The sequence below is a fragment of the Oenanthe melanoleuca genome, chromosome 9 (assembly GCF_029582105.1).
Source record: "Oenanthe melanoleuca isolate GR-GAL-2019-014 chromosome 9, OMel1.0, whole genome shotgun sequence".
Classification (NCBI taxonomy): domain Eukaryota; kingdom Metazoa; phylum Chordata; class Aves; order Passeriformes; family Muscicapidae; genus Oenanthe; species Oenanthe melanoleuca.
The window spans coordinates 8263787-8284242 of NC_079343.1; the positions used below are offsets into that span (position 1 = coordinate 8263787).

A 20456-nucleotide genomic window follows, 5' to 3' on the forward strand; every position below is an offset into this window, starting at 1 on the left:
CTCCAGCTGACAAAATAATGGAACCATCAAGAGGCAGATGTAAACAAAGCACTTGCAGCAGCATATGAATTAATGAAAAAAACAAAACAGCATTTACTCTTATGGGTACTAATAAATGAATTCTAGTGTATGTACGAAGAAAAATTACCTCATATTGTGAGGAAGGTGTTCAGTAGCTTGGTGTATTAGGACAGATACAGAATTTCTGTTCAATCTGAGTGTTAGGGAGGACCTTAAACATGAGGACACAATGAAACAAGTTTTAGGAGGAAGATTTGAGCAGAAACATTTTCTTTGCTGGACAAAAGCCATTGACACAGAGAGTATAAACCAGCTGCATCTGGGATGCTGTCAAATCATAACACAAAAGGGGAATTAAAAATCTGCTTCTCACTTTGCCCGAGTGAAAATTGCAGGGTGGTCACTTTATTTTGTATATAATTATAATAATAAGCTTGATAGTGTATCTGTTATGGATTATGCATTCTGTGTGCATTATTAACAACATGACTGTTTGTCCCACTGCACCCATAAGGAAAACACAAACCACAGACAAATGAAAGCAGAAGCAGCCGTGGCTATTAAGAGCAATTAAGCACTACACAGCCTCTCTGCAGGGGGAGGCTCTGGAGTGGTTTAATGGAGCAGATCTCATGATGGGCTGTACATTTGGATAATGCTGTCTTGCATATTCAGGTATAACTATCACTCTTCTGCAGGAGCCTTGGTTGCAGAGCAAGAGGCAGCTATAGCTACCAGGAGAGTGCTGCCTATTTAATATTTTCTCATTTCATTTAATTCCAACATAGAGTTGGAGATGAGTTTGTTAGAAATAAAGCACTTCAGAGGGAGATTAGTTGTCTGCTATCTGAGGCTTGCAGAGGAAAAAGTACTGACATAACTTCTTAGCTTGAAATCAGCTTGACACTTCCATACAGTTGTGTTAGAAAAAGAGTAATTCTGTTATTTCAAGCATGACACCCCTTTTCTTGGCTGTGAAGTTCACAAGGCCCCTAATGGCTGCACATGCTGTGAGTGAGGTGGTCTTCTAAAAAGTGATGTAGTTACTCATGCCATGACTAGGATTTTCCAAAGCTTATTTCCTCTTCTACACAGCATCTGTCCTTTTACATGTAGGTTTGTACTACTGGTTTCTTAGATCCAGAATCATTCTGGCATGCAACATTTTCATTGAGCTCTCCCTGAGTAAGAGCCTGCAGCAGTCATCTCCCCAGGGCTTTGGCCAGCTCAGGAGCCTGGGAAGCCCAGGGCAGGGAGTGCTGTGCCAGGAGGGGAATGACGCTAAGGAACTCCCACCTGTCATGGGTCACCACGTGTGACATCCCTTCCAGGTCCTACACACACCTGGAAAATGAGATATTTTATTGTCTGGTGTGTATCAAGGAATAATGGCTGGAACAGGGCTGAGCTCCTGTCAGCAGTGATTGCTCAGGGTAATGATGACACTGAAGATGAAGTTTTATTTCTGCAGCCTTGGTACTTCATCACACATTACCTTGCCAAAAATCATCCCCACCCCACTTAGCCAAGATGAGCTGCTGCAGAATACCACAGGGAAAACCACTTCTAAACTATAATGCTGGAAATGAGCTGTCCCAGTGAAAACCACCTCTGACTCACAGAGTTATGCAAGCACATCTCCTCTGTGGAAGAGCCAGAACTTTTCCAGACCATCTACTGTAGGTCATAACAGGAGCTCAAGAGACATTTCAAGTGTCCAGAGAGTGTGCTGAACAGTAAAGGTTTTCTGTGTATTTATGTGTCGTGTAATGGTTATTTCATAGAAAAGGAAATAATATTTTTATATGCTGTTCCCAGGGGAGTTCCTTGCCTTGGAGCCTGGCTCTTTCTTTGTGGTTGTCATTGTGAGAGATGGAGGGGACTCTTCTGCAGAGCTCCCCAGCTGCTCCAGCAGAGCTTCCCAGAGCTCACCTACAAAGGTTCATTTTGTATTTTTTCAGAGCTTCATCATCAAGTCTGTCTCAGCTGGACAGATCATTATATTCCTCCTGCTGCCCAGAGGTACTGATGTACCTCTTAATTATGTGAGGTCAAATTTTCAGTTGTTGGTAATGCAGCTATTACACTGGTTGACTACAGCAAGCTCTTTAGGTACCCACTGCCCTTAAGGGTAATACCACTTGATGATCTTATGGCCCAGAAAACCACAAGTTTATGCTTAAAACTTAATTTTTAGGAAAAATAATATATTTCAGAAGAGTCATCTGCAGAAGTAAAAAAGTTTCCAATTAGTATGACTTTATCAACTGTCACAAAGAAACACAGTCGATTGTCCAGAAATAATTTATTCATCAACAATAAAACACTGAATAGAAAAAGCCTTGTAAATAAAACTATATATATATAATGCTTTATTTTTTTATTCGATACTGCACAAAAACCACTACAGACAGTAACAAAATAATCCAATAATCTTAAAAATTTCAAATAATAGTTGTCACTCTTCATTTATCATGTTTTATTAACAATGCAAAGGTCATTTGTTTACATATTATACTTTTACTTGATATCATTAAATTGTTTCTTAAAACACTTGAAGCAATTTGTTGTTTGCCCCATAATTTATAACATATATCAATAAACAATATAACAGCTCTGAGAAAGATATGCAGACTGTTCAATGGTAAATAGTCTACCATAGGTTGTTTAGTGGGAGAGCAGGAATAAATCACAACTGAATGGGGGTAGAAGTCAACACATTGAAGAGAAATAGTACTTGGGGAACAATTACATGTTTTCCATTGCTCGCTTGGTGATGTGATCTCTTTCAAGCTCTGATTTCTCCTGTTTTAGGTACTCCAGCACCTTTGCCAGCATATCCTCATCCAGGAACTGCCTGGCTTGAGTGTCATCAGCCTCCCCGTTCGTGGAGAGCCGTTTGCTGAGCGAGGCCAGCTTGGCAGCCTCCTGTGGCCCCAGCTGGCTCAGGTGCTCGCGGATGGCCTGCTCCAGCTGCTCCTCCTCCTGCAGGCTGCCCTCCGAGCCCAGGGCTCCTCTCACCTGCTTCGTGCTCATCACCTCGGGGTAGCTGGCCAGCACCTTGGCCAGGTAGTCGGCCAGCTCTTCATCCTTCTCGTTCAGTTTCTCATACTCTGTTTGTCGCCTTTCCAAATCGCTCATCCAGGCAGCTTTGGGGAACAGGTGTCCTTTCAACCTTCTGGGAACGTAAGACAGTCTTGGCAAATCATTTTCTTGATTAAGACGACTTAGTAAGTAGGAGGGGTTCTGATTAGCTAAGTTGTCATTTCCCAGAAGGCTGACAATATCTTCAATATTGAGGTCTTCAGGTAGATTTTCTGGAATAAGAGGCTGCTTCATGTACCCGTTTTTAGAGTTTATATTATTTTTAAATATGTCGCTCTGTCCTAGATTGGTTTCGGTTATCTCGTCGAGGTCTTCTGGGAATTCCATTTCCTGCTCAGCTTCCAACCTTTCGCTCTGAATCTGCTTTTTTTCTCCAGCTTTCAACATGTCTATTAAATCCTCAGGAGGAATTTGCAAATTCCTTGAGATTTCTATCAGCTGAGCTATAGCCTGAGGATCAAGTTGTTTATCCAAAAACATGGATGCTCTTTTTTCCTCAAGTTCTCCTCCAGTCCTTAATTTCCTATTGCCAGCACTACCAATCAGTCTCTTCAGGTAATAATTCATTAGTTTTGAAACATCCTCTGACACTTGATCTTTATTTTCTCTTCTTATTTCATCCTCAAGGAAGCTGAGTTTTCCTGATCTTTTCATTTCGTCCTCAATCTCCTCTTCGTGTTTATCAATTTCCTCTTTGCTGTCTTTTATCTCTTCCTGAGTTTGGCTTTCCACTTTTTCCTCTATGGGATTCCAATCTTCTCCTCCAACCACATCCTCATAGGCGATGTTATTCACTTTATACACGTCATCTTCATCATCTGTGTACACCTTCTGGTCCTCATCCAGCCTTTCTTTCTTGTGGGTGCTGGGTCCTGCCATCTTGCCCAGCTCCTGGAACACTGACTCCAGCGTGGCCAGGCTCTGGGGCGTGTACTGCTCCTCCACGATTTCGTTGGTACGTTTGTAGGGACTGTCTCTTGAACTGTCTTCATAGCGCCCAAGTGGCATTTTGAGGTACTTTTGCCACCTCTCAGGCCACTTGTAAGCCTCGTAATCATCAGTGACTCCAGCTGGGAAGTTGTTATCTGAGCTCAGACCGTAAGGCTTACTCTCCTTCGGGCCAGCCTTTGACTCCTGCTCAGCTTGCCGCAAGGCTTCCAGCATGACCTTGACCCACTGGGACTCGTCTTCAGTCAAAGAATCCCTCACACTCTCCGGGAGGTGAAGCTGGTCCTTGCTTTCTCTCTGTGGGAGGAGGTAGGGGACGCTTTGATAGGAGCTGTAATCGGGGCTGCTTTCCCCCTTGTTGGTTTGCTTGCGAAGGTCTTCGATGTATTCCAGAGCTTTGATCATGTCGGGGTTTGGGAGCCTTTGTAAGTTTTTCATTGCATAGTCCGGGTCTTTCTGAAGCAGCTGGTGCTGCTGGAAGGAGGCTGCATCAACCCAACAGATTAGGACAAAGAAAAAGGTGAGAGCACAGGCTGCTCCAGGCTGGAAGGTTTTATTTTCTGCCATGTTTAAAGTACTCCCTTTAAATAAAGAAGAAGAAGAAAAAAAGAAGCTGTTAACACATAGAGACAGGCTTAGGAAACAGAGCTATGCAAGAAATTTCTTATTTCTATGCTCCATGTATTTCATGAACATTAATTGTCCAATGGCAGCACAAAAGTACAAAACACCAATCCTGTGTAACTCATGAAATGCCCACAGACATACCTAGCTATCATTTTGATAATGAGAACAAAGCACCTAAATGACAAAATTGGCGCATCCATACATTTGAATGCTGCTCAAAATACTAATATTAAAACTACAGACAGAAATAATTTGTGAGATTGCTCCATAGGGCATCTAATTTCATGTCAGGACAATACTGCTGAATGGTGCTACACTACAATAAAATTAATGTGATGAAGTGGAGAATGTGGCATATAAAATTACTTGCAAGTTTATTTCTGTCAGTACTGATAGTACGGAAGCTATTACTTCCTTTATTTTGCTGTTTCATTAAAAAAATTATTTGTATTAGAAGTGAATCTCAGTTAATGACCCTATGAGTCATCTTCCTAGGGCAATGATCTCTTATATGAGCGGAAAACTATAATCTATGCTAAAGGTACAGAATAATTTCACTGAATCCTTTAAAGCACATCTTGGAAATGAGTTTGAGTAGTTAGGTTCTGAGCGGTGATTTCATTCATTTGCTTATTCATTCACTTCAGAAATTGAATCAGGTCCCAGGACAGGCAGAAACATGACCACTGGCAAATTTGGTTAGAATAGATCAGTAGGAGCCCATGTCTGCCCAGCTCACACCAGACAAAAATAAACTCTGGAACAGAACTGGGAAAAATATGCCTCTGACAGAATTAAGATGATTACAGCATCACTGTGCATGAGGACACAGCTGCAAAAGCCCAGCCTTGCAGGGAGCTGGGCACCCTCCACACAGCACAGGGGAAAATTGCCATAGTCATTCCCCAGGACATGCTCAGGCTCTGGTACACTGGGGCCACGGGACAGATTAGACTCTTTTCTGATCCAGTTACATTAATAAATAAAGTACAGTAATGAGAAAGGAATGATAAAGATAGAAACTGCTTTGATTAATTGACCTATTTTGGCTCCTTTGGTTTTTGGCTTGTCTCAACCATCCTGTTGAGACACTGGTGGTTCATGACAGCCAGAAAAAGCTGTGTACACCCATGTTTGCCCACTGCTGGAAGTAGAAAGTGAGCACGACATTTCAGCTCACTTGTAGATTTCTCCACTCAGTCTTTGTCCTTAACATAATGTGACTTAACTAAATAATTAAAGCACTATCAGTTCAGAGAGCTGCTTGTTTTCCCTCCTTTAGCATGCATGAGCAGGCTAACAGGCATAATAGCAAACAATTTCCCCAAACATTTCAGGCTTCAAGCCTGGATACATTTGAGCATTGATTTCACAAATGGTTAGTTCAAGAGCTGATTAGACAGTCCCACCCTCCATTTGCCCTGAGACAAAGCCAACACATTGCTTCATTTTCTGTCACAGAAAAGGCACTAACCCTGTACATAAATGTATATTTCCATTAAAAAACAAAAAGCAAAAACAAAACAAAACAAAAATAATAAAAAAACAAAAACAACAAAAAAAAAAAAACAACCAAAAAACAAAACCCAAATATCACCTAATTTTCTATTTCTGTAACAAATAAGTGAAATTCAGACTTTCTTTTTCAGCAAAGACCGGTTATTAACAGAGTTTGTTTGATTAGCACATGAGAAACTGTCCTTTCCAAAGGGTGAGGGAAGGGAGAGTCATTCTATCATCATCTGCCAAGCACCTCCCACTCACAAAGACCAGGAACTCACCCTCCTTGCTGCACACAATTTGGATTGTTACAGCCTTTGCAAGAGCTGTCAGCATCCCACTAAAATCAAAATGTATGCAGCCAGGCAAAGTTTAGTTTAGTGTTCCACAAGGATGCTGCTCCATTGGATATTTCCTTTGCAGGAATAGCAGATCATTGGCTCCTCTCTACATATTTTGTGTGCATTTGCCTCTAGATCAATTTTTCCTTCTAATTTATTGGTAGACTATATTTGAGAGCCTTGTCAAACAGATTTGGGAATGATTTCTTATAAAAGCTACGAGTTTGGGTCGTAAATCTTGTCATTAAATACAGTGAGCTATTCAAGGTAAGAGGATTCCTCGCCAGTCTTTTAGATTTTAATTCCACATTTGTTTTTAGAACGGGACATTTTAGCCTATCTTTAGGAATTACTGCAAGCATTCTGTCCTGTGCCTCTCAAAGGACAGTACTCTAAACAGCTCTTTTGTCTCCAGATCGATAACTGTGAAGCCAGTCTAGACAGAGAGCATATTTTCTCCTCTATTAGCACCTAACAAACAGGAAAATCATCTTTTAGCCAACAAATGAAGATGAAGAAGCTTCTCTTTACAAAATGAGGCAATCATGATCAAAATTTAACAAATACAAAGGCAATACAGACTGAAAAAAGTTCCCTTAAAAACAGACACAGAAAATATCTCCTTTCTGGGATGTTTCCATGGTAGCAATAATTTTTCTGTCTCATTCTCCTAGCAGTCGTTCTGATGTGACTCTAATGTTTCCAGTGAAATTTATCTATGAAAACTCACAGGTTTTTCCTATAGACGTGTCCCTGCCCTGAGAGTCTTAGGTGAAACCTAACAGCAGTTTTCCACAGGGAAAATAAATTTACAGTACACTCTTCCTCCCATTTCTTTTTTGCAATAAATAACACGATTGCAGTGAATGTGCCTTGTTTAAAAGCATCTCTGACCCTTTACCCTGTGGAAAGAACTGAAAACACAAACGAAACAGCGACGAAGGGTAAAAGCCCAAACCCACAGCAGTTCTAGTGAACATAACGAGCGTTTGCAGGCGGACACATCTGGGCAGTGGCTCGGAGGGGGTTTGCACGCGAGGGAACCCCCCGCCCATCCTGAGCCCATCCCGGCGTGACCGAGAGCTCGGCTCCCGAGCCCCGGGCGGCGCTGGCAGCGCACGGATACAACAACGACACAACGCGATAAATACAGCCAGAGGGGCACATTCCCTAGGGATGAGTTCCCTCGCAACACCAGCCGCGTCTCCGTGCGACTTCAGGGCTCTCTCAGTGCCGGATCCCCCTGCGCAGTCCTGGGGCATTCCTGCATCCTTTACTTACATCCCTTCATCACTTGCATCCCTACATCCCTGCATCCGTGCATCCCTGTATCACTCACATCCCTACATCTCTACATCACTTCATCCCTGCATCCCCGCATCCCCGGGCAGCCCGCCGGCCCTACCTGCGCTGCCGCCGCTCCGCCGCTCCGCCGCCTTCAGCACCGGGACAGCGCCGCTTATACCGCCCTCGGAGCGCGTCACGGCCCCGCCCGAACCGCCGGACCCGCGGGCGGAGCCGGCCCGGCCCGGCCCAGCCCGGCACCGCAGCCGGGCAGAAACAGCAGCGGGGAAAGCGGAAAGGACAGGGCAGAAAAGGCACGGGGTGAAACGACAAGAGGAAAGCAAGGCAAGGAGAGGAAGAAGGGGGAAAGGGAAAAAAGGTTTAAAAATAAAAAAAAAAAAAAAGGCAGACGTGATATAGCCTTCTGCTTCTCAGCTCGCACGGGCTGGGAGGAAGGAGTTGATAAACCCGACCCGCACCTCGCACCCAGGGCTGCGGGGCAGCAGCAGAGCTGGGACATGGGGGGCTGGAGGTGGCTGTGAGCCCAGCTTGAGGAGAACTCTGCGCCCCGGGTTCACTGTGTGTGTGCCTGGCTGTGCCACAGCCTTTCAACAGCTATGGCCAGCAGGGGTTTTTTATTTTTTCTCTTCAGCTCATTGACTGAGCTATTGTGGCACTTTCTGGCTTTGTCACAGGGCAGGGACAGTCCATGGCATCTGTGGCCTTGCCATCAGGTGTGGGAGGCCCTGGAGCTCTGGACCAAGGAGGGATGGGTGCTCCTGAGGGAGGGGGCTGAGGGGGAAGGACACCCCTCCGTTGTTTGTCTGAGGTAGATGGAAAATCTGAAGCATGTTGGGGAAAGATGAGGTTCCTCCTGCCCCGGTAGCCCCACAGTGTGTGCTCTGTGTGCTCTGGCTCTGCCAGTGCCTGTGGCGTGGGACGGGGCCAGGCTGGCACTCCTCTGGGAGGGGCACTGCCCATCCCTGGCACCCCTGCCAGGCACTGCTGAAAGCGTTTTACCTCCATTCTCAGCACTCAAAAAGGGCAGCGCTTGCACACCTGGTGAATAAATACCACCATGCCATAAATCACAAAATACAAGATGTAACACATGGCTTCAGCTGATGCTCAGAGTTTTAGCTTCTTCCTTCTGCTTCCTTTCTATTACAGAAAGGTTGTTTTACTTTGGCTTTTAAATAAGGATTCCTTTTCCCCAAAAATAAATCTTTCCTGACAATTTTGACCTTTTACAGCACAAAATGCAAAAAAACCCTAGGATGAATGTACCTTCCAAGCCAATAAACATTGTAAAATTAAATTATTGTAAGAACAGTAAGCTAGAAATAATTGTAGCCATGAACAGACAAGATAATCCTGGCTGCATTTGCTGTAGTTGACATGGAGATCTGGAAATAGAGATCTTATTTCGCCTCATGTAGTTTTATGGGTAAAATACAGTATCAGTTTTTGTGCTGAAACTCTTCAGCAGCAGCTTTATTCGGGCCCCAGACTCCATCCAGCACACTCACTTTCATTACCAGAGCCAGGAAGAAAAGAGCTAAAAAAATATTGCATTAGGGCCTGTGACAGCACCCCAAGAAGGGGAACAGGAAGGCATTGCAGAGGGCAAGGTCCAAGTGCCCTCTGAGCAGCTGGGAGCTGTATTGCTGAACACCACATCCCTTCAGCAGGGCTCTGAGTGCCCACAAAACTCAGCTCTGCAGACATTGCTATCACTCCTACACCTCTGTCCATGGACAGAATACTCAATGCAACCAGAACCAACAAACAAAGTATTAACAAAAAACACCCAGAAGAAAATTACTCAATTCAGATTTTCAGGAATTTTCTTGTGCTTCTGCAGGTATTTCCAACAGGCTCTTGTGCATTCTGTCACCAAATGACTAACACTTATGGAGAAATTTCTTTCCCATTAAATCATCCTGCTGAAACTCATCCATCTATCCCTGATCTTCCGCATTGGAGTGCTTTTCAGACAACCCAAATTATTTGGCACATGATTCCATCCTCCTTAAGCACTCACCTCAGATTTACAGCATATAAGGTCAGGCAGACACTTGGCTTAGGTCTCTGCTCTGGCTATTCTGGGTTCAGTGGATAAAATTTTCCAAGGGCTCTCTACAATCATCTGTCAATTTTACTCCATATCAAAAAGTCTTGCCTGGACTTTGTGCTTACGAATGACTGCATCCACACAGCCCCTGTAAGGAGGGCCTTACTGAATGTACTTTTTTTGGCCATATTGAATGTACAGCATTCTTTTCCTCAGAATGAGTCATGCAACAGAAAATTGGATCTCTTCTGTCATCAGAAGTTCCATGGCATTTTATACAAGAGTGAGATCGCATCACAGCATCTCTGAATTTTAGGAAATTGCGTTAGAATTAGCTTAATATCATCTGCTTAAGCAAAGGAGCTGGGTAATCTTGTTTTTCTGAGTGAATTTTGACCGTGCTGCATCCTTTTGTGGGTGCTGGGAGCAGCCCATCTCTATCTGCAGTGATTTCTCTGAACAGCTTGCCTTGTCACATGCTCTAGCTTACCTAGTCATGCATCATGAGAAGATAAAAGTTAATCAATCAACCCTGCACCTTGCAGCAAAAGGCTTTTCTTTCATTCCATGCAAGAAGGAGGGCATGGAGTTGGGAGGGGAACTTCACTGCAGCAAACTGAGGCTGGAGAGTTCCAACCTGCTCTGTTTTGTCATACCCAGCTGGAATATCATCATCCCCACAGTCAGTGGGAAAAGAAAAGTCAGGGAACTTGTCTTGAAGAGGAAGCAGGGTCTGGCAAAGGGCTGTGGGTCACTGTCCCTGTGCCCTGGCCCCAGGACACACCAGCACCAGTGGGATGATGGTGGCCAAAACCACATCATGGACTGTGGCCTCCACCACAGCTGCCCAGCTCCCAGGAGGGGATGGAATGATGATCTTGCTGGAATGACCATCCCAGCAGAAACAAGGAAGCAGCACATTTATCTGGCTGCTGTGGCCGTTTTCTAAACACCAGAATGGTTTGCACTTCTGCAGCTCTAGCTCTCTCCTCCTCTAATTGGTGCCACCAGGATCAGCACTGCTCAAAAATAAAGCAGGGTTGTGTCAATATTGATTATTTCCCTCCCTTCTTCTGTTTCAACAGCAACTAAAAATAATTTACAATTCATTACAGACATGACATCTCCTGCAGAATAAATGTCATTGTCGCATTTAAAATTCAGTCCGTATCTGACTTGAATATCTTCATTTACTCTGTATATAATGAGAAAGAGGAGGTTTTCTTTTCTCAGAAAAAGTTCATATTCCATCATAGATACAGATTATTTTAAATTATTTTGATTTTAAAATACTTGAGCTCTGCTTGTGTCCAACATAGATATGTCATTTTCTGCTCATTTTGCATGCTTGAAAGATCAATCATATTTGTATGCAAATATTTTTGGTCTCCCTAAATTTAGTGCACAATAAATGGCTCAAATTTCATTTCCAAAGGCATGAGGGGAGGGATAAATGCAGCACTGTAAGGAAAAATAAGGGCTTTGCAGTTTTAAAGCACAGTCCTTTAAAAGCAGGGATGTCAAGGCAAGTGTCCACTGGCTGTAGATCACTGGGCTTTATTCAACACTGCAACGAGATTAAGCAGGTTTAACACCAGCCTGCCCTACACACCTCCCTGAGGGGACATTTCAAGAACAGGAAAAGCTCAGGGAAAAAGAAACAAACAAATCTGGACTTTTATGCAATATTTACTAGTTCAGGATTTCAGGCTGCCTGCTTATAAAAAACAAACCTCTCTCTGAAGAGGAGCGCTATGTGGCTGTGCCCACCATGGGGAGTGGTGCTCCCGTGGAACCATCACCTCAGCAGCAGCTCTGCACAGGGGTCACCTGAGGCTGGGGGTGCCACACCTGCCTGCAGTGCTTCCCCTCTGGTGCCTCTCCTCTTCTCCAGTGCCTGCTGCCTCACTGCTGCTCCCTGCCCACCACCTGCACTCACTCAGGGATGCCTGAAGCTGGGGATAATCCCACGGGAGAGCCCCCTTCTCAGGGCAGGGAATGGGATCTGTCAGCTCAGCCAGGGCCAGAGAAGCCCAGGCTGGAAGGAGCTGCAAAAGCAGCAGATGAATCAACAGGGAAAGAGTTTAGTGCTATCCTTGTTCCAGTATAGCAGCCTCCACTTCGAGTACCCTGCACAGGAATAGCAAAACACCAACGGATTAAGGAATATATGCCTTCTCATAGAACCACCAAATTATTTTTATCTCCAGGCCTCCCACACACATACTCACATATTTTCTCCTGCGGAGTTTCAAGGCTTTTCACGAGCCCGTGACATCTGCTTACCAACATTTGGTGTAAAAATATCGATATCTGCTCTGCATAGCTGTTCTGAGTGCTACATTTACCAGCCAGTAAAGATCAAGAGTCTCCTGGGAGCTGGCTGGATCAAACTGTCATGATTTCAGCACTGCTTTGCGTCAGACAGCAGAATTTAAAGTCAAAACACAGATAGTTCAGGGAGGAAGACAATGTGAAGCCCTGAGTCATACCCTGCTGAGGGTGAGGAGAACAGATTAATAGACAGCAAACATGAATGAAACTGAAGGGCTCATTTAGTCATGAGGCTGCTTCTGAAACCCAAAATAGGATTTATTTTTAGTCCTTGGGCATGAAAAGAGGATTTCTTTGCACTTTGCCAAGGAGAAGTTGAGAAAAGAGTTTTAATTAGCGTGGGGCAGGCTCCCCTTTGCCTTGGCACCCCGAGGGGCAGGGCTGGCTGTGCCCAGCTGCTGCTCACAGCCTGCTCTAACAACCCATCATCCACGGGATGCTGGACCCAGCAACCTCCAGCATCATTCACAGATGGAAGAGGCAGCCTTTCTCCAGCCCCAGCCAGCTCTCCTTTGCTAGCTGAGTCAAAATAGTCTGCTTGTAGCCAGGTGGGGTTTGTCTGGGGATCTGTGCCACTCCCCACTGCTGCACGTGGGGAAAGGAGACAAGGAACCGTGTCTAGGCAATTGGAGAATCTGCACAGGTTCACCCAAATCACTGGAGATTACATAACTGAAACCCTTCAGAGCAGCTGTGGCAACAAGGAGCAGCAGCAGCCAGCAAAACCGGTTTGCCTGTGCCTTCCCAGGGCATGCCACCTGCTCATGTCAGGATGCTCAGCTGGCCTGAGGGTCAGCCAGGGGTGTTGGCCACCCTGGGGTGTGTGGGTCAGCCAAGATTGCCCTTCAGTGATGTTTCCTCATGAGAGAATACAGAAGGTTTTACCTGAGAGAGAAAAATCTTTGTACAACAGTGATCTGTACACACATTTATGTGAGTTTCCATTTTAAATAGAGAGAAGTGCTTTCACAGCTGTGCATAAGATTAGGTTCATTATCTAGTCCTCTGCTAAATCATTCAGCAATTCTGCTCTACAGAAATGTCATGATCTTGGGGCTAAGTAATTTCTATTCCTTACTTACATTAAAGCCTCATTAATTTTTACATTAATCACTCATAAACATGAGGAAACTCAGTGATTTTGGATCTCCAAGTCTCTGGCAGAAAAGTGTCCACTTTATTATCTGCTGCCTTGTCTGACAACACAGGATGGGGTTCAGAGCAAAATTGCCACTCCAAATTAACACTTCTGTGCTTCCTCTTCTTTTTTTTTTTGAGAGTCCAACCATTCCCAAAGTAGGAACCAGCATGCTGGCATTGCTGCACGTGGGCAAAGGTTCTTCCATCCCCAAGCCATTAGGGCAACAGGTGCTTTAGCAATGGAGCACATGAGAATTTATGTGCTAAAGCTAGGAGGGCAAAAAGCCATGCACTGCTCCATGCCATAAAATATTATCACAATTTTCTCATGCATTGTCCTTGTCAGGGTCATTCGTTTCACTGGTTTCACTACAGCCTTTTTTGTGGCCAAAGGTTTGTCCTTTGCTCAGTACATATGTGCATGAATTTCAACCCTATTGATACAGTAATTTATACAGATCTGGGTCAAAATCAAATCTAGTATTTGGTCAAGAACGTGACAAAAATAGGCAAAAGAGACTCAGTGCAAGGCACATCACAGAGACAGGGTTATAGAATTTCCCCCTTCTACAAGAAAAGAGCAAATAATTTGATTTGTTAGCTCATGTGAACAAGGCAAAACCACTTCATGCCATGCCCTTTTAAAAAAGTGTATACTAAATTAAAAGTTTAGTAAACATAATTATGAGTGATTACATCAGAAAGAGAGAACAAATTCATGTCCTCCCATGTGGTCATGGCTATTAGCATTTGTAACATCAGCATCAAAGCAGAAATCTTGTTGGTTTAGGGTTCAGCTGAGTTTCAGGATATAGACCCAGGGAGAGCTGGCTGGCTTCAATGGCAGCTTCCCTAGTTCAGTGGCTGTGGAGTGAAGGCAAGTGCAGAGTCTCAGTGCAAAAAGCAGAAGAGATGCAGGTTAATCATTCACCCCCTGCTGCAGGCTGTGCTCGGAGTGAGCACAGAGCCAGCAGGACCCACTGACCTGCTGACACCCACTGCTGGGTGCTGAGGGCTTCCTGCCATCAGACAGATGTGCAGGAGGCAGACTCTGGACAGCAGGAGACACAGAAATCCAGCAGTGTGGTCTGTGAGCTGCACAATTCCACAATGGGCAGGTGATCTTGGAGATCACCGTGCTCCATCCAGAGTGGGATGGGGTGGGAGCCAGAGGGTGGGCACAGCTGGGTACATGGCACAACATCCTCTGCAAATATAGAGACCTCTGCCAACATCTCCAATTTGCTTTTTCTTATCACTCAGTCACAAAAAGGTCTCTTGGGGCAGGAAAAAACTGATAGGCTGCTCCCTTCTCTGGCAAAAGTCAAAATACAAGTGATGACATTGTTTCTCCAAACAGGCTCCAATCTACAGGACAACTACTGACATTTCTGCAAGCTGGGAAGAGTATTTGTTTGGATGTCCAAACTGTTTTAGATAGCAGTCTCACATCTCTCTCAGCTATAAAAGCCTTGACTGGCAAGTAAAATCCATATAATCAGGTGAAAATGCTGTGATTTTCCCCTAAGGTAAATACTTTCTGTCTTACTTACCTTACTGGTAAGTGCCTGAGATGGGCTGAGTGTCCTTCCCAGCCCTGAGGCTCCTGCTTGGGAGGGTACATCTTTCACCAAACTTGTAGCTGGTGCCTTTATTTTGAAGCAGTTCTGCTGCTGCCACTGTGCTGCTAAACATCACCCCGGGTCCATCCCACCAGCAGCAGGGCTGCAAAACCCAAAAAGCACAGCCCTGGAGCTGCTCACAGATGCAACCTGCATCCTCAAGGACTGAGTGGCCATCTTCCAAAAAACCACCAGGTATCCTGTCATCTGTTCCTACTGCATCCAGCATGATGCTGCATCTCAGAGAAGCGTTCTCTCTCCCAAAATAAATGGTCTGAAATTCAAGGCAAAAGCAATTCATTGCAACTCAGGTCACAAAGCCCTCAATGAACTGCTGCCAGCATCACCCTGAGCGTGGCTCACAGTGCTCCTGTGTGGACCTGGGGTCACAGGGAGCTCTTTGGCCAGCTGTGGGTTTCCACTGGTGTGCCTCAGAGATGGACCAAAAGGCAGATGCTTTGCCTGAAGAACGGGATGGATTACCTGTCCATGCCAGGAGGTTTTCACCACCTGTTGCAGATGTAACATTGATGAGGTTCTCAATTGTATGTAACCATTTCATGATGCTGTTATATGAAAAACACACTAACAAAACCAAACCCAGCCATTCTGGGTTGCTGATGCTTGTTTTGATCAGGGAGCTGTGACCAATCTGTTTGGAGGGGGATTCTCCTTGGCTTCCCCCTCTGTGCTGGTGCCTGTTGTGGCAGGTGGGTGTCCCTGACCAGGCTGCAGGAGCTTTGTGATGTCCCTGCTGGCTGGTTCTCACCCTGATGCACAAAGGTCTCTTCCTCACTCCTCATCCTCTCTTCTGCAAGTGCCTGGCAGGTACAGACTTGGTCCTGTGCAGAAGCAGAGCCCCCTGAGCTCCTGGGAAGGACATCAATCCCATCTTATTATATTTTTTGAAGAATGGAGGTATTTTGTCTGGGACAGGAAGAATGTAACGTGAGGAGGCAGAGCAGGAGTTGGTAAGTGAAGAAAGCAGCCAGCTGCCAGGGATGCAGCTGCAGTGCCTGAGCCAGCAGAGCACAGAGACCAAAGCTGCTCTGGAAAGCACAGACACAGGCTCCTCACTGGGAGGACCAGATGGTGCAGGAGCTGAGGCAGGAATACTGAGTCTCTCTTTGAGGGTCTGTGCCAGGGAGGTGGGACCAAAGGGTAATTAGGCTGATGAATGGTGATATTAAATGTATGAAATGAGGCTTACAATGTAAGAGAAATCTTAGGAAAAATTAGTTGAAGGGAGAAGCATAACAGGGTAAATCCCAGCTCAATTAACCTGCAGGGAAGCAGAAATACAGAACCTGCTCCCAAAAGTAAATCCACATAAAAATTCCAGTATGTTTCCTGATTTTTACCCACCAAGCACATATATGAATTCCAGTGTTTTATTTGCTTCTAAAAAGCAGTAAACCCATCGGATTCAAAATATCTGCTTCAGTTGTAATGAGACTAAATATATTTGGAATATGCACAAAATTAAAAACATATCTAAGTGCTTTGAGCAGCAGCCAGTGTTTGCTGAATGAGAGCCCTTAACCATAATTTTTAATTAGTATTGACAAAAACCTTAATACTAAGTTGATGTTATTACTTCTCACAGCTGCATAGGCAGCCAGGGCTCAGAGATCATCTATCAACAGCAACACCCAGACAACATTAACTTGGAAACCAAACACAACTGCAGAGGCTTCTCTGTGCAGTGGCATCAGACAAAACCTAACCAAACCAAACCAAGCCAAACCTTTTTTCATAATTATTACAACCAAGTCCAACCTGTTCTTTTACAAAACAATGACACTTCAGGAGAAGAGATCAAAAAAAAACCAAGCAAACAAGCAAAAAAATTTCAGGCAGACAGATTATAAAACAAATTTGATTGCTCTGTTGATCACTGAAAGCAACATCTACAAAGCTGCCAACAACCCACTGATAACTGTGGTATATTCCCATGGCTGTATTGCCTATTAGCTTAAGACTACTCTAACCTACAGAGTAGCTGTTGAATTAATACTTTGTATTGTGCTGAAGTAAGTCTTAAATTCATAAAGCAACATGAATTTTAATAATGCTGAGTAAGTCTTGCCTGACATATCAGCTGCATTAGCTTAAAAAAGATGGATCACCAAATACCATATAACCACACGTGCAGAAAATTATACACACCCCAAAGAGGTGGCTTGGTCAGGTTTTTTAGGCAGAAAAGCAATGCAAAGCAAAGCAATTCAGGCTAAGTAGTTTTCTAAGTCCCTAAATTCTTACATAGCACAGACAAAAGTTCTGAGACCTGTTCCTTAATGAGGTCTCTAAGTACTTTGGGTGCTGTAAATCATTCCTCTCCAAACCTTACTTTCAATTGCCTTGTGAATATAGAGGTCTTGCAAAGTAGTTGCCACTCCTATAAATTTCTTTCTGCTTCATTTAGAGGCTACCAAGATACTGTAAAATAATCTGGAGCAGCTGTGATATAGAAACAATTCCAGCTGCAAAATAGCATCCTAGGAAGAACCAGGAGTGCTTGTTTTGCTTGGTGACATCAAGTATATCCACCCTTTTGCACAGACAGAGAAGGCAGACATGACTGTAACTGAGAAAGTGAGCACTTGCACGGGACAGAAGTGGAGGGTGGTTAAATTAACCTTTCACAGACCACTTCAATGCTGACACATTCTAACACATGGTTTTTTCTGCAATCTTGCCTCCCATTCATCACATTTCTGAGCATTCTCTACTGTGTCTAACCCAATGAAGCCCTGGCTGGGACAGCAGAATCTGCTGTGAATAGTTTGTGTTCCAGTAGAGCTGTTTGTGCAAGGATTAAATCTCATTATACCAGTCTGGGGAACAGACAAGCATTTTCTTCTGGTCTAACCGAGCTCAGGTTAAGAAACCTTTATATGTAAGTAGGAACCTGTCCCTCTGTTTCTTTCACCCTGGTTTGCAGTATTTACCAGCATCCTGCTACAGTAGAGTCTAACTCCTCCTACAGAACAACTGGCAGAGCAGAAAAAAAAGCAGCTTCCACTAGACTTTTCTTACCAAGCTTTCCATAATCTTCCTGTAGACTTTCTTGTAGCAGTCCAGGGCAGTCAAAGCCTTGGTGGCCTCACTGCTGAATAACAGTAAGTCTGTGACCATTCCATTAATGTTACATGAACAAAAGATCTGTAAGGTATTTGCCAGTATTTGTTATCTAGAGGCATTTTGAACAGCCACCTTCACAGACAGTTGTATCACAGAGACAAGAATGTTTCCTTGACCAATTGTTTGCTATTGTCTGGTGAATCCTGAAATATTTTGAAGTGGTTTGCTTATGACTCAAGAAAGGAAAAAAATAAGTAAATAAAAAAGGCAAGATCAGAAACAAAGACTTTGCAGCTGATGCAGTTGGCTGACATTGATGACCTCTTGTGCTATTTAAACCTAGACTGAAGGTGCAGAAGGCAGAGTGGCAGATAACTTGCACGACTGCTGAGGGAAAGAGAAGCTTCCAAAACTGCAGTGCACACTTTTGCACTGATGTACTGGCAGTAGAGCATTAGTCAGGCAGACAGAGAGCTTCCATCTAAAGCAGCAATATTAGCATGCAGTGCCTGACTACATTTTCATTTGAAGCTGAGCAAGGCAGGCTCATTCTCTCCAGCAAGCCAGACTGATGCATTCTCCCAAGAATCATGTCTTACAGAAAAATAACCATGAAATATTAATCATTTCCTATTTAGAGCTACAACTGTCACAAACGATGTAGCTCTCTCATGTACAGCCCCTTGCTGAAAAACTGCATGAGGAGCACAGCAAACATCCCCTGATTCCCGGGCAGACCAAAACCTGGACTGTGCACAGAGCAGGGACAGAGCTGAGCCCTGTGGCCAACCCAAACCAGACCATCCCCTGCACCACGGGCCACGTGTTCATAACCAAGGAGATGCTGCCAAAGCCTGCTCACAAGGCTTGGCACAGAGAGGCACAGGACTGCCCCACGCACCAGGCAGAGCTGCCATCCCCTGCTGGCAATAACCACGGCACAAGAACAGGAGCAGAGCCCAGAAATCTGCCTGCACTACTGAAAGATCATCCTGGAAGCTCCAAGTGAGACTGGAAGCTGCTCATTCAGGGCTCAGCCTCAGTGCCCCGTGACTTGTAAGGACTGTCATTCAGCTGAAACAGCAAATAATGAGAAATAATGTCTTCTCTGAATAGCTGATAGGCAATCCAGAGCATGGAACCATTTGCATAAAACAGTCATTGTCATTTCACACATGCAGATCTCTGGCAGTCAAAACCTCACAGCAGATCATTCAGGCACCAAGGGAAAGAAATTAAATCAGTTGTTTGCTACAAATAACTCATCCAGTTGTATCTGACATGACACTGCCTCATTACTAGAGACTGTCAATGCTCCAAGGTTTGACCTGTGCCCAGGATCTGGGGCCATCAAACCCTGTGTGACATCTGAAGACACATGCCTGGCTGTTACAGGCTGCTGCAAATGGGCCAGGAAGATCAAATTCTTCACATGGGTCAGGGGGAAAAAGCACTCACAAAATAAAGGTGATGTTTTCCAGACAGAACTGGGGGATCTAGACCACAAGAAATTAATGTCTGTAATTCAGTGTTTATAACTGGACACTTTTGGGTTTGATAATGATTTTTGTCTACTATCAAATACATTTTCAGTCACAAATTTCATGGGTGTCTTCTGATCATTCTCAATAACAATTATATATTTTATCTGAAATAGAGCCTCCTTCTCACTATACTGCATTTGGTACATATGCAGTTTCTTGAAACTATGTGATTCTGTTGCACTTTTCCCCTCTTGAAACAATGAAAATCAGTTTTTTAGACAGAATCAAAATATCCAACCATTACCTCTGTTACCAGGAACTTTTTGGGGACAGAGAGGGAAGCCACTTTCATGGAGCTGGCTTCAGCACCCACAAAAGTTTTCCCAACTTCCAGTTCCAGTAATGGTTGCAAACCACATTTTTCAGCCATTGCAGTGTGATACCATCCAAGTTTATCAGGCTAGAAAGCCTTGAAACACCTGCTAGGACAATTAGCAGTCTCTCTCTAATGCTGGAAGGTAAATCAGAGCTGTTGTGCATCAACACTCACCCACACCCCAGCAAGGGACTGGGACTGGATGGAGGTGATTAGAGCCCTTCTGCCTGTACTTGGTGTCTCTGAGTGAGGGTTTGTCCCAAACACCCACAGTGTCCTTCCCCAGTTATCTCCATCTCACTGGAAGCTCCACTAACAATGGGCAGCCTGCAAGAGGAAGGGCTGAGAGAGAAACAGGTTCCCCTTGGTGACACCAGCTATGACAATGTGTTTCCCCAGTCACTGAAAATAAGGAGGCTGACCGAGTTTTCCAGCCAGAGTGATGGATGCAGTGAGGCTGTGATGGACTCCAGGCTGTGCCTCTGTGGTTCCTTCTGCTGCCTGTGGAGCCAT

At 44.5% G+C, this 20456-nt stretch overlaps 1 protein-coding gene across 4 annotated transcripts in view; it reads right to left on the minus strand.

The window, feature by feature from the left end:
• Positions 1-2378: 2378 nt before the first annotated feature.
• SCG2 (secretogranin II) overlaps positions 2379-20456 on the minus strand; it is a 34153-nt gene continuing 16075 nt past the window's right edge. For 3 of the 4 annotated variants that reach the window (XM_056498908.1, XM_056498910.1, XM_056498909.1), the window contains exon 2: positions 2379-4655. In XM_056498908.1, the coding sequence (XP_056354883.1) occupies positions 2770-4641 (1872 nt within the window). In that variant the 5' untranslated portion in view covers positions 4642-4655 and the 3' untranslated portion in view covers positions 2379-2769. Of the gene's footprint in view, positions 4656-7947; positions 8036-20456 lie in introns of those variants that run through there. The other variant, XM_056498907.1, reaches the window with a different exon arrangement.